Source organism: Phlebotomus argentipes, unplaced genomic scaffold, assembly GCF_947086385.1.
Source record: "Phlebotomus argentipes unplaced genomic scaffold, Phlebotomus argentipes genome assembly contig_5, whole genome shotgun sequence".
Classification (NCBI taxonomy): domain Eukaryota; kingdom Metazoa; phylum Arthropoda; class Insecta; order Diptera; family Psychodidae; genus Phlebotomus; species Phlebotomus argentipes.
The window spans coordinates 13,089,189-13,103,306 of NW_026776165.1; the positions used below are offsets into that span (position 1 = coordinate 13,089,189).

The 14,118-nt window shown below is 40.1% G+C and overlaps 3 protein-coding genes and 1 non-coding gene across 4 annotated transcripts; all 4 read right to left on the bottom strand.

The window, feature by feature from the left end:
* Positions 1-1,920: 1,920 nt before the first annotated feature.
* On the bottom strand, positions 1,921-2,846 carry LOC132266163 (uncharacterized). The gene is made up of 3 exons (XM_059767015.1): positions 2,759-2,846; positions 2,363-2,694; positions 1,921-2,298 (listed from the first exon to the last, which is right to left on the bottom strand). Exons 1-3 carry the CDS (start codon positions 2,841-2,843, stop codon positions 1,987-1,989), a joined length of 729 nt encoding a protein of 242 aa, XP_059622998.1. The 5' UTR covers positions 2,844-2,846; the 3' UTR covers positions 1,921-1,986.
* A 6,417-nt stretch (positions 2,847-9,263) lies between these two features.
* On the bottom strand, positions 9,264-10,165 carry LOC132256073 (uncharacterized). Its single transcript, XM_059752256.1, has 2 exons — positions 10,100-10,165; positions 9,264-10,031 (listed from the first exon to the last, which is right to left on the bottom strand). Exons 1-2 carry the CDS (start codon positions 10,163-10,165, stop codon positions 9,264-9,266), a joined length of 834 nt encoding a protein of 277 aa, XP_059608239.1.
* Positions 10,166-10,781: 616 nt separating this feature from the next.
* Positions 10,782-11,711, bottom strand: LOC132256075 (serine protease 55-like). The gene is made up of 2 exons (XM_059752257.1): positions 11,646-11,711; positions 10,782-11,573 (listed from the first exon to the last, which is right to left on the bottom strand). Exons 1-2 carry the CDS (start codon positions 11,709-11,711, stop codon positions 10,782-10,784), a joined length of 858 nt encoding a protein of 285 aa, XP_059608240.1.
* A 2,019-nt stretch (positions 11,712-13,730) lies between these two features.
* Trnar-ucg (transfer RNA arginine (anticodon UCG)) lies at positions 13,731-13,803 on the bottom strand. Its single transcript has one exon. It is a non-coding gene; the product is annotated as a tRNA-Arg (tRNA).
* Positions 13,804-14,118: the final 315 nt, after the last annotated feature.

A 14,118-nucleotide genomic window follows, 5' to 3' on the forward strand; every position in this document is an offset into this window, starting at 1 on the left:
TTATTGGCATTCTCAACTCCCCATCCGTGGGAGCGTGCACACGAGTCCTTTCCTCCATGAAATCCACTCTTCTCTTCAGTTGCAAAATTGCAATATCACATACACAGAGAGATTACGGAACATTATCCTCACTTTATCTTCAATTTTCAATCATTCCCTAAAGAGCCTCCCTAAGATGTTTGGATGCGATGCACAATGTATTGCGAAGGGGTGTAATTCAATTATTTCAAATGTTGCAGGTGCACATTTACAATAACACACACTCACAGCACAATCGAGGGGATGAGTAAATTTCAATCACACAGAGAATTTCAGTGTTCTGCACAAGATCTCGAGATTATCATAAGAACGGTTGCCAGGGAAGGTGTTTCACTGGAAATTGCGTACATCACTTGTGCCATCTCAATGTTATCATGTACCAAGTCATGTTCTATCTTTGCGTTGAAGGCTTAGGAAGTTACAACATGACGTAGCAATTGCAACGATTGGCTTTGCATTTCGGTCGCAAAGCTTCGGTTGTCCTAGGAGATCTACTAATCTCTCAGAATTTCTGGTGCACCTTAAGTAGCTTGCACTTGCCAAGTGTTTCTCCCCAAAGACAATATAAAGGATTTTGAAGACACAAAAGGTGCTTATAAACAGTACACCATTTCCATAGAATCGTTCCTCCTCAGTCCATTTATCTCTTCTGCAATACTCCCTCCGACTGAAATCTCGTGTGCTCCACGTTCCTTCTTTTTACACCCCGCACTCAGGCAATTGATTAGATTAAGATGGCAAAAGGCAACTCGCGAAGGAGCCACGTCTCAACTTCCGCTGCGGGGCGTAAAAGAAATGAGGAAAGTGGCTGATGGCAACGTGAGGAATTACACTTTGATCTCACCTCGTGATTGTATACACATTTTCTTGGCGGATTGGAAGTTGTGATGGTGAATTGGCCCGAGGGTGTGCGCCCTCATTTGCACGATGGTAAGCACACCTCCTCATCGTGCTCACGGTTATTTATTGCTTATTGCTGAGTGGAAAATCTTCCAGGGAAATCTCTAGATGCGAAATGTTGGAAAATCCATGCGAAAATAGCAAATATTCCTCACATGCAATTCATCCTGGAGGGGTGGAAAAGCCATATACACTCGCTAAACCGCAATAAATCCAATGTCTATTACTTTCTGCCCACTCAGCATGATTTTCACTCACCTTAAGACGCCACTTTTGGGCCCTTTGGCAGATAATTTCAGGCCATACACAGCTTAGTTCACTGCACTTTAAAGTCTCCTGATGACTGTGGACCAAAGTGTGAAATATTTCATGCATTCTCTGAAATGTCAGTGGCAAAAGTAGAAAAAACAACATGTCAGAGTCACTTCTCGTTGCATGTTGATAAAAGGAATAATAATTCATATGATGTACAACCAAAAGAACAATGAGCAAAATATCCCTGTTGGGCACAACATAAAAATTCATAAATTCTCCGCAGAAAGGAGAAAAAAAACTGCCCGCAGGACTATCACAAAAATTCCGTCTTTCACTCATTCCACCGCAGAATCATTCATTTCATGTTGCCGGGGAAGATGTGAGCTGTAGAGCGATGGTGAATTTAATTTTTCACCATTCTACTGGGAACATGATGGTGCAATTTCACTCCAATTTGGCCCTGGGAATTTTTCACAGTGGAGCTCTAATGGTAAATCTACGGGAAATTCGTGAGATTAGGACACTCTCATGGCGCGCTTCTGAAATGAGTTTCATCGTGGCAAATTGGCTGATTTTGCTCTGTCAAATTTCAAAATGCGAGCTTTTATAGTCTCTTTTATAGATAAACCGAGAGAACAAAAAAAAAATACGAAAAAGCTTTGTATTGCACACTTAAAATAGTACTTGATAAAAGAAATAGTGATCAAAGATTGAAGATCTTTATTAGAATAATGTGGAAAGTCAGTCGTTTATTGCTGTGAAAATGATAAATTCTTGCTGAGAATTTCGGAATCAATTCATATCGTCGGCCTCCTCGGGATTCTTGGGCAGGAAGAATTCGCCCTTGTACAGGCGATTGCACAACCTGCCGTCCTTCTTCTTGTCCTGTGGACACATCACGGAGAACTCTCGCCACATGCAGTAGTAGAACTTAATGGGCCTGGGATTGCACTTCCTCTCCGCGGGCAGTTTCTCTTGTTCAGCCTCGGCCAGACACTTGGTCACCACGCTGTCGGACGCCTCCTTGGCCCACTGAGCCTCAGTGTACTCATTGCGGAAGAAGTCCTTGACGAAATCCGCCCTGAAGTCACCTTTCTCGTCGAGCTAAAAAAAAATCCCCGCGCTTGAGTGACTTGGGAGTTCATGGTAAATTGAGGGATTATCTTACGAATTCGAGCTTCTTGGCAATGCACTCCTTGGCACACTCCGTGTCTTGCCTGATCCTCTTGAGACGCTCACATGAGAACATATCAAAGGGCTCAGCGTCATCGTGATTGGCGCGAATCTCTTGGTAGCACTGCTTCTTCATCTCCTTCAATTTGTCATGAGTATCAGTCTTCTCAATTTGATCCCGGCAGCACATCCAGCCAGATCTCCGTGGCTTGCACTTCTTATCATCCTCAGGAGGTGCGTCGCGACGTGCACGATAATTCACCGGCACATTCACATCAATCTCCTCATCATCTAGCGCCTCGAGCAGTTCAGTCGACAGCACGGAATCTATATGGAGCAATTACATTGTTAACTTTGGCAAAAGCCATCTCTCTCCGCTGTCGCTACTTACTGTAGATGGGATCGGAGAAGTCATACGCAATCACCAACGACAAAACTGTCGTGGAGAATAACAGGAAGAGCACTTTTCTGCACATTTCACAACACTGGGGCTTGAACTTGACTGGAGTCTGAGTAACAGATGATCAAGAATCGACCAAGAATTGCCTCTTTTATAGCCCAAGAAAATACGCCAAGTAGCTCGCGTGAAAGGCGGAGAGATGATGAGGTGAAAATCATGCAGAGAGAACCTGTTCAGTATACAAGAAACTATCTCAAAGTGCTTGGTTCTGGTTCAGAGTTGAGGCATTAACTTTCAAGATGCTCAATATAGATAAATGATTTAAAATGCACTGAATTTCTGATAGAATTTTTATCTTTTCAAATGAGATGATGAGCAAAAGGGCAGATAATTCCACTGGCTCTCAAGACTTGTGATATCTCCAATCTAGAGCCCGATCAACTCTGATTCAGTGAATCTCTTTGCTCATTAGAATTGGATTTAATGGGAAAGTCTTGAAAGTGTTGCAGAGCTGTGTGTACGTTGATTGACATTCTGATAAATGAACTCCCTCCGTGGCTCGTCGTGTTTCGATGGTATTGACCTCACTTGAATGCAGCGCACTAGAAGGCGCGAGAATCCAAGAAGCCAACTCTAGCCACACTCTGCACAGCGAGACAAATGTGGAAATTAGCATGTAGCAGCGGCAAAAAATATGGGTGAAAGGTGATTGAACTAAAAAATACCGCAGTCACGACTCACAGACGCGCATACGGAGTGTATGATTGAGATTTGTGCAGAGGTGCCAAGGATGTGGGAATACCTAGACGAGATGAAATTACTTCCTGTCGCACAGGTGCGCCGCTTTGCGGGGGCGCGCAAGATTGATAAAATTAATAAGACTGGCACATGATGGGTAAACACGCCATTCTCCGATGGCAAAGAAAAAGTCCCAGCGGGCATGAACTCCGTCAAAAAGGGTCTCCACAGTTCGGTGTGTACATAAATATTAGTCACACTTGCAATTTGAAGGAACTTCACCTGTGGCAGTCCATTAGCAGGGGCTTCGAGTGATGTCGATTTGGCAAAAAGGCACCCTTTCGCCAGCTCCTCTTGAAAGCATATGTTGGCATTTCGTATGTAAATTTGATAAATGGTATGAGTCGGTGCTCTCCCTTCAATTTGCCAGGAGAATTGAGAAGGTGTTGCCATTAACATTTCAGTGAAAGGGAAATTGTAGGGATCCATATCGAGCTCCGTGTACACCTAATTAACACGTCTACTTCGCACAGAATCCATCCTCTCACGTGTCTTATACAATTTCCCCACTTCCTTCATTAGTTATTGCGATTATTGCGACAGAATTCACTTCCTCTGTGCTAATGTGCGTAACAGTCATTAATAATTCTATTAAATACCTGCCTTAATTGACGTACAGTCGGCGAAACCTTTTAGCCTCCCATCACGATAACTCATGGCGAAGGTGTGGGAGTGTTTGCTCCAAGTGCATTGATGAGTATATTGCATAATTTTAATATCCTCGTAATTTTCCAAAGATTCTTAGTTCTTATAGTGTTCTCCACTATATTATTCTCTGGCTGCGCTAATTGAATTTCATCGGAGATTGAAGTCTTTAGACATGAACAAAGAGCCAATATAATTGGGTGATCAAAACAGGATGGATGATTTTAATTAAATCGGTATTATTCTCCACGGAAACACTGAGGATTAGAGAGTGTACTGCCCGAGACTGCACAATAATTGCATTTTCATGAGAATTATTTCACCCTGGACATAATTGAAATTTTCAAATAAACACCAGCCTGGGATTCGTGGAAATATCATGGAGCTTTGCGATTTGGACACCACCTCACACCACTTCTGCCGTCCAAACCCCCATCCTAATGGCTAATTAATATACATGGAAATCTGAGGGGGTGGAACACATTCCACCCCCCCCCCAACATATCTTCGTGGGTGGAAAATTGCTGGGGCAAAAGATTCGGCACTCGACCCAAATTTTGCGTGTGTGTCGATTCACGCATAAGAAAAAGCTCTCTCCAACAGTGGCAATTCCTGTGCGCTCATGTCTTGAAGGGAAAATTGTTATTGTTCCGAAGGAGCATTGGTGCCGCCGCATGATGAAATTCATACCATCTCTCCACCAGAAACTCTGTGGTGGTCGTTTTAATCAAGATAGAGATAATTGTGAGAGTCGTTTTCACGTATAATTCGCACAGAAGGCATCTTCCGCCAGGGGTTCAAATGGGGCCAAGCACTCTCCTTATGACCAGGAAAAGTACACACACGCTCTATCGTTGGATTCTATACTTGTATAGAACATACAACTATGCATGCTTCAGAGCCATGCTGCGTGCGTGTGGTTTGAAAGAACACTTTGAGCTCTCTTGGAATGCTTGGAATTTGAGAAAATCATAATGCCGCTGTATTGCACATAATTTCCAATTGCCACTCGAACAATCTATCTATACATATGAATTTACTTGGCAATTCAAAATGCATAACTTGTGTATATTGTTTTCATGTGCAATCCTAGTAGACAACCCCAGGTGGACTTTTGAATTGAACACAAGCGCATGCAGCATTTCCCTCTAGAGAGATTCTAGAGGGAAAATTGGAATGTCGAATAGGCTTGTAAACTGAACTAATTATTCGAGAACTCTCATGCATTCGTCTCCAACTTATGTCATATTGAGAAATTGCTCAACATTTTAACCCCAAGAGCTCCAATATAATATCAAATTTAATCAATTTCCAAGACAAATTCTTAGAACAAACTTCTCATGAAAGACGAGAAATATTTGCTCAATGACTCAAGAGAGGAGTGTCCATTAATAATTGTCCACTTTGACAAGAAAAGGGACTCGCACCTCAATTAAGTGATTAATAGTCAAGAGGATGGCTTTTTGGGAGTCACTCCAATGCGAAAGTGGCCCTTCAGCTCTCATGACCGAATTAAAATTCACTTTTTGGTGATGTTAAACAACTGAGGCACACCCGAAGGGTTCAACATTCCGGACTTAGAAGGCCAAATGGACAATAATGTGGACGTTTTATGGGGACAATTGTCCCATGGATATGAGTGAGGTAAATGATTATTGGTTTCACCCCATTTTTCCACCCTCTTTTCCACACACACACACATAGCGCCAAATTCGCAATGGAACTTCCATGTCCATTTGATTATCATTAGATGAGACGTGATTCCATCTTGATATTTTCCATATATATATATTCAGCATTTTGCTAACCATACAAAACTGTGGTGAAACTTGCAATTCAATTATCAATTGGTAATTGCCTCAAAGGGAGAAGAGTTTGAAAAGTCTGAGAAGCTAAAATACCTCCTAAACTCCTCATTCATAATTAAGTTTGTTGTCGAATTTATCTCCAATTCATGCACAACAATTGAGTACAGTGTCCTCTAACTCACCACTTTCGGCCGCATTCATTAGTGTGGAAGCTTTTCGATGTTGTCGAAATTGTATTAGCTCTCTAAACTCAATCAAATTCACTTAAAAATCGGTCAGCCATTGAAATTCTTGGACAGGAAAAAGCTCTTTGCTGTGTCTCCATGCAAATCTCATCTATTTACAATAGACATGACTTTGTTTCGAAGAAATCAATACTGTGCTCAAAAATGTCACAAAAGAGCCATATTGCCGAATTCTACCCCAAAAGTCAACTATTAGCGTTGAGAGTCATTATCAAATAATATTTATTTCAGCCATTTCCTCTCCTTTATAGTTTACGATGGGGTGCTGAGTGCGGTGTTTTTCTTATGCCCACTTTTTGCCATGCGCCACCCTCTAATGACGACAATTTTCCTCCCTTACATTCTCCTTTGTCCTCACCGCTATTATTTATTCATAAGAAGATGTTATTTCTTTTATTCATTTTTCCCTTGACTTCTTCCCCAACTTTCACAATTTAGATGGCCCCAATTTTTTTCCGGTCCGCCAAGTAATCTCAAGTGAGCAGTCAAGGAGGATTTCATCTTAATTATTAATGAGTCGTAAAATACTTTTTCCAGCCACACTGACTGTTAATTGTCCACAAATGGACAGTGAATCCCTAAGTTTGTCCTCACCTGGAGACAATCCACCCTGTTGTGTCGATCTTTGTAATATGCAAGGAAAAAGCTTTACATAATAATCCTGAACTCACAATGAAAAGCATTTATTCCAAGAGAAAAGCAGAATTCATATTCTCAATCATTCTTAGCATGAGATTTGCAGAAGATGAAGAATAAAATTCTACACAACTTCTTGAGCGGATAAACACAGATACACTGCTTATGTTTTAAGTCTCTATAGAAAAGATGTATTTGCGTTATATCAATTATGCTGTGCAATTCATTTGTTCGCCCAACCCTCTAGAAAGATCAAATCTTGTGCTTATCAACCTCATCACTGTGATTTTCCATCGATGTTGATAAATTCATTACAAAATTTCAAGAGCCGCATTAACAATTATTGTCGTGGAAGATTGTGGCACATAATTGTGCAGAAGCCAAAGAATTTATTGAATATAAATGTTCTGTACTTGCAATACTTCATCAAATTTCCCGTCTTTCTACCTCGCCCAAGAGTCCTCAAGAAGGGGTGTGTTGAGCTTTTAAATCTTCATTCCATGGCTTCGCGAAGCGGAGAATGGCATAATAAATCAATTGAGTCCATAACTTTGCCAATAAATAATAATTCCGCAGTCTATTGAATTAGGAAGTCGGGTTGTCTTGTCGAGGAAGAAAAAGCTCTAGCAGCTTTTCGCGTGCAATTTGCGAGTTGCATGGCGGTGATGGGTGGATGTGTTTAAACGGCAGACTGTTCGCTTCGGATAATGCAATATTGAGATGAGTGCAGAATTCTGGCTTGCTTATAGCGAGAAGAGGGTGAATCGTCAGAGACATCACAGTGTGAGTGACTTTTCCACCATTAGAGAGCACTCGAGAGTGTGGAGGAAAAGTTTAAGTATTCATTTTGCCATGTTTGACAGTGGATAATTGATGGAAATTCCCGTGCATTGCGATGATGTGTTGTACAAGAAACTTTCGCATATTTGCTAAAGTAATTTCCACACAAGAGCTGATGGATGATGGTTTTAGATGTAGTTTGAGAGCTTGTAAGTGTTATTTGCAAAAGCTAAGCTGTGAACTATTTCTCACAAAGTGGTAGCAAAATAGCAAACATATTGCCGTAATTCATATACAAAGCCATGAATTGTAAAAAGAACAGTAAATTTAGGTGAGACATTTTAGATGAAAATTCTCTTAAAGCTGAGCAATTTCCTGCGAAATGCTTCAGACCTCACCCAACACATAAACCTTATCCCTAAGCTTTGGATTTGTGGAGACGGAAGTTGCCGTATGTCGCGCTAAATTATGCAAACAACCAACATTGGAGCATCACGAGCAAATTCATTTGATTCATCCTTGACAAATTTGCATTAATTAAATCTTTACACATCACTTGCTGAGCGCTACAAGTCACAATAATAATGTTTACTTTAGTGAAAGAAAAAAGCAGATCCTGTGTATGAAGCATTTTCCTTATCACTTCAGCGACTTAATTAACTTTCTCAACATTAAAAGCACTTTTCATGCATTTTTGCTCTCTCAATTGCCACACAACTCTCATCAACATCTCAATTGGTGACTAATTCCATTCCTGAAACGCTGAATTCATCACCACGAGATTCAATGAATGGCAGTGGCAAAGAATCCCAGCCAGAGAACTTCGAAATTACAATCCATCGGGGGGCGAAATTGCGTTCGATAAATCAGGGGTATTTTCGGTTTGAGGAGGAACGGAAGAGGAATGCTGAGAAGTTGAGAAGTCAGAATTTCATTTCCCATTGAATTCCTCCTTTGGCCATTCATCGTCTTCCTTTTTCGCATTTTCAATTCTCAGCCAATGAACATCGTCTGGCGCTTGGACTTTGTGAGCTTCTCCACCCACAGCGAGAGACCTGCAACTCAGTCAACATTTAAGAGATTGTTAAGAATGTAATTAATGGTTTTCCCAGCGAACGAAACGTGCAGTGGAACAAATGTGGAATGGGAGTGGAGAACAAAATAACAAGAGAAAACCACCAAAAAGTTTTAACTGAAGCCTGTTCATCCAGTGACTTAAGATATCGATCATATAAGATTACTTTTTTCCACAATACATTCAATATCGACGACAAATGTGATGTAGAACAATTATATGAATCTTGATAACAAAAGTCGCACATAATCAAGTTAAATCATCAAGGAAGATCTTTTTTTTTATATCACATCCACCACATAGTGAAAGAAACTGCTCAAATTCCAGCTCAAAGAACTGAGAATTGTGACAATCACGGAGTTTTCATTATTCGTTGTCTCGTTATTGTGTTACTATTTAGCAGTAAATACGGACAAAACATGACATCACTTTAATTGCTGCTGTATTGATTATGCTTTATTGGTCATAGTTTTAGTCATATTTCAACATATTCACGTTTTGAAAGATTCTTAAGCAGACAAGACAGATACAATCCAATCAGTATAGGCGCTCATTACGACATAGATTGTTGGACCGACGCAGTCCTCTGTCAGCGTGTACGAAGCCAATCCATAGAAGTAGAATGCACCATCACTGTCTACCGGGTAGAGGGCAGCACCCATATCGTTTTGGCAAACCACGTATTTTTCATTGTCCACAGTAGCGCCACACACTTCATTTGGGCGATCAGGAAGATCGGCGCAGGGTGCGTAAACGGCGGGATCTCGTGGCGAGACGCCAAAGGCAGTTGGCTCGAAATCGTAATTGCTGAGCGTTGTGTAAGGATCTCTGTAGCCCGCAACGGACAATTTCTGGTTCAAGAAAGTGGTTTTGTCCCAGGAACTATCTGGTTCATAAATAAATGACAGTGCACCAGTGGTGAAGTCATATGGCGTGTCCACTCGTGCAAGTCCGACGTTGTTCTCGAATGTTGTACTATCGTACCCTGGAGCTGTTTGAACTTCCGTAACGGATCTCCTATAAATTGTTCCATCGGCACCAGTTATAAACAGTACGAAACCTTCAACTATTTTATCTGCAAGGCAGTAGGCAGTTGAAACTATCCAATCTGCAGTGATAATAACTCCTGTGCACGAAGAGTCCGGCTCACAATCACTCGGATCCGCATAATGTAGAACCAGAACAGTAAAGTTATTCTTATAGAAGTCTTCACGCCCCAGCAAATATCCGCCGAAAACGCGTCCGGATGGATCAGCGTCAATCCCACCATCATACGACTGGATTTTTGGAAAGAGAAATAAGAGTTAAAAATTTGTAATAAATGTTGTATTGAGGTAAAATTTACCTTCGCCTTGATGTTCCCGAAGAGAGTCAGGAAAATGGTGAGCAGAATGACTCCGTAGCACTTCATCTTCCTTCACTATATACTTTTTCACTTGAACGACTTGAACTGTTTATTGTCTTTGCACAAACTGAATGAATTCAGCAACGAAACGCCTTTTTATACACCCAAAAAATAATGCCACCTGGAATTTTTCTTTGAATTTGCACACCGCAATCAAAGGAAAAAATATATTATGTCACTGATAGTGTCTGAAAATTTTAGGCTTGAAATAAATTGCGGCGAAAAATTTATCTCTCTGGGCGTACGTGCAGAAAGTAGAATTTTTTATCAAACATTTTTGAACTATTGAAAAATTGTGTGATTTCCATAATTCAAATTAAAGTAAATTGAAGTATGTTGTAAGATTAACTATGCAAATATCCAAATCTATTCCCATAAAGCATAACTCATAAATCACGAATCATTTTCCTTTACCATAATTTCTGGTCAAATTTTACTTTTTGCCAATATCCTATCAATATTCTCATCAAATACTCACAACTGTTGAAAATTTGAAATGAGAGTAATTACGATTGTCGCTTATATTAGGAAACAACCAAAAGAAACATGGGATGAATTGCTGCTGAATTGATTATTCTTTATTAGTCATAATTTTGACATACTCGTCCCTACTTCAACATTCTCAAAATTTATCCCCTTTAGCATGTACGATAGATTTAATCCAATGATTGAAGTAGCTTATCACAACATAGGCAGTTGGACCCACGCATTTGTCTGTCAGCGTGTACGAAGCCAATGCGTACAGGTAGAATTCACCTTTCTTACTTATCAAATACAGAGCAGCGCCGAGATCACCTTGGCAAACCACGTATTTCTCATTATCCGCAGTAGCGCCGCACACTTCATTTTTGCGCTTGGGAAAAGCTGCGCAAGGCTCATAAACGGCGGGATCTCGTGGCGATACGACAACAACAGTCGGTTCGTAATCGAAATAACTGTGCTTTGTGTAAGGATCCCTGTAGCCTGCGACAGACAAGAAGTCATCGAGAAACTTGGTTTTGTCCCAGGATTCCTTTGGCGCCTTGATTGCGGTCAATGCGCCCGTGCTAAGATCGTACGGCTTATTCACCTTGGCAAGTCCGACGTTGTTTTTCAACTTCTCTTTCTTATACCCTGGCGCTGCATAAGCCACTTCGAGAGTTCTTTTGTGCACCTTTCCATTGGCATCAGTGATTAGAACTTCGAAACAGTCAATCGACCTTTCCGTACTGTCAAAACAGAAAGCAGTTGAGATGATCCATTTCTTAGAAATAATGCTTCCCGTGCAAGTGAAACTTGGATCACGATCAGTTTTACTCGCATAGTATAGAATGAGAACAGCAGAATTGCTCTTATATTCACTATCGCGTGGCAACAAATATCCGCCTAAAGTACGTCCTGATGAAGCATTGTTAGGTGCGTCTTCTTCAAACTCCTTAGAGATGTTTTTAGAAAAAGTAAGAAACCGTGAATTAAATACGTTAATATTACGCAGAGATAAACTTACCCATGCATTGATGTTTCCGAAGAGAGTCAGGAAAATGGTGAGCAGAATGACTCCGTAGCACTTCATCTTCCTTTACAATATACTTTGCACTTGAACGACTTCAACTGTTTATTGGCTTTGCACAAACTGAATGAATTCAACAAATTTACGACCTTTTATACACCAGAAAAAATAATGCCAACCTCAAATGCTCTTTTAGAATTTGCATATTGCATTACAATCAAAATAAGTGTGTTCGATAGTGTCAGAAAATTAAGGTTTGAATTAAATTTTGGTAAAAAAATTTATGTAATCTGCTAAAGCACGTGCAGATACTAGAAGGTTTTATCACACAATTTTAAACTTTTAAGTGAAAAACGTACGTTTCCTCTGAGTTCAAAGCAATGGAGAATTAGGCCAATATGTGTTCCGATTGAAGTATTAAAATAATGCTCTCTTATTCGTGCTGGAAATGAATTATTCTATGTCGCCTAATACTAGCCTATTTCCTAAAGATACAATTATTTCAGAATCAAAACCACCATTAAGCGAGATTGTATGCGGATTAATATGTTGATTAATTTGTCGATAAATCACCCATCAATTCTATTAGTTAGACGAAGTTCTAGTGTTCAGAAGAAGTGGCATTTTACATTGGCATTGGCAACACTTCGTGATTTTATATTGATGGATCTTTCCATGATTTCCCAAAAATATAAACGGAAAGAGAGCAAGAGAGAATAAACAACAAATCCTCAAGTACAAGATAATGAACGAAAATTCATTAATTCTTTTGCCATTGTGGGTCATGTTGAACGAGAAAAAGCTCGAGGGTGGAAAATGAAGAAGTTGAGGGATATTGTCAGGAGGGTGAATGTTCATCTCGTCAATTGAGCTTTTTCACCCTTACTTCCTCGGATTTTTTTTCTTCTTCCTCTGGTGTCTAACATGACAGAAGAAATTGCAAGTTTCTAATTAAATCTCGTGAGTTAGAAAACTTGTGGCTGCTCTCGAGATGTGGCAGAAAAATCTCTTCGTATATACATTTCTTGGCGCTCTGGCGACATGAAGAAGTGAAAAACAATTGTCACATTGAGTGTATTGCCTTTGTTTGAGCATGTCTCGTGCAGAGGCGAAGCCTATAAAAGGAATTCCTCCTATTTGCCATCTTCGCATGCACATTTCCTTAAAGGAGAGCCAAAGAGTGTGAAGAAAGTGGAACAAGGCGTCGCTCCACATCTAATTTACCGAGGACTCGCCCTCATCTCATGGCCAATTTGGGTCGGGGATGAAGCTAGGAAGAGGAAAACTGTGTGGAAATGTTAATGAACAATAAAAGGGCGGAAAAGCTTCAATAAAAGAAATCCATATAGAAACAATAACACATTGTGCTGGAAGAGATGAAGAAGAGAGGACAAAGGCGAATCTCGCAAAAGGAAATCACACGACAAAAAGTGCAAAGAAAGTCATTTGAGATAGCAAACTAGAAATTTATCGGGACAATTTATAATTTCTTCACCTTTCCTGACAACATTCGTATGGCAAAACAAGTATTGCAATTACAATGTGTGATAAGTTTAATTTGAAAAATGTCACTTACTCGTGTGAGTGAATTAAAATTCAAATGGATCAAAGATAAAATTCAAAATTTTCATCAGGTCACCTAATTAAGAAGGCAATTAATCTTCAGTGCGTTTCCTGGGTTGAAACCTTGTTATGTCTTCATACTTTATTGACTTTGTCATGCACTTTTCAATAGCAATATTCTGTGAGGCGAAAGGCTTTTTCCCCTCGTCGAATCACACTGAGGAAATCATGAAGCTTTTCATTAAACTTCACTTGGTACCATTTCGCCTCAACTCTTCCTTCACCACATCCGTCAGAAGTGTCACGTTTAGTGGTAAACCATCAAGGAAACACCTTAAACTCATCTCTCAAATATTCACTGTGGCTTTTCATGTGCCTTCCTACGGTTGACAATGTGTTGCTAGTGTGTGAAAATAGGATTAAATTCTGCAAAAATTTACAGATAAATTATGAGATATTGAAAAATGCTATTTAAGCTGAAAAAAAGTGAAGAATTTTCGCACAAAAAAAAAAGAGATTCGACCGTGACAAGACTTGAACTTGCAATCTTCGGATCCGAAGTCCGACGCCTTATCCATTAGGCCACACGGCCTTGTTGCGTCACGGGTCAAACGATGAACAGAAACCCGAGGATTTCCTTATAGGAATTTTAGTACATTCATCCAAGACACATCACTTTAGCACATCGCGTATAACAGCGAATGCAACAGATAAACTCACATGTTTAACCGTCATCCTTATCATTTCTCGTCTTTCACCCAGAAATCCCTCTTGAGGCCAAGGTGAAACTCTCACAAACGATAAGTTTTGATTAATTAAAAACACCTACTTTCGCATGTAACCCAGTGACGATAAGGGCATTAATTGTGTCCGATAAGATTCCCTGCCATTCATGTGGCTCTTCAGT

Coding starts and splice junctions, on each gene's coding strand:
- LOC132256073 (XM_059752256.1), bottom strand. CDS start 10,165: ATGAAGTGCTACGGAGTCATTCTGCTCACCATTTTCCTGACTCTCTTC. Junction 10,032..10,099: donor TCGGGAACATCAAGGCGAAG/GTAAATTTTACC, acceptor CCAAAAATCCAG/TCGTATGATGGTGGGATTGA.
- LOC132256075 (XM_059752257.1), bottom strand. CDS start 11,711: ATGAAGTGCTACGGAGTCATTCTGCTCACCATTTTCCTGACTCTCTTC. Junction 11,574..11,645: donor TCGGAAACATCAATGCATGG/GTAAGTTTATCT, acceptor AACATCTCTAAG/GAGTTTGAAGAAGACGCACC.
- LOC132266163 (XM_059767015.1), bottom strand. CDS start 2,843: ATGTGCAGAAAAGTGCTCTTCCTGTTATTCTCCACGACAGTTTTGTCG. Junction 2,695..2,758: donor CTTCTCCGATCCCATCTACA/GTAAGTAGCGAC, acceptor TGCTCCATATAG/ATTCCGTGCTGTCGACTGAA. Junction 2,299..2,362: donor TTGCCAAGAAGCTCGAATTC/GTAAGATAATCC, acceptor ATTTTTTTTTAG/CTCGACGAGAAAGGTGACTT.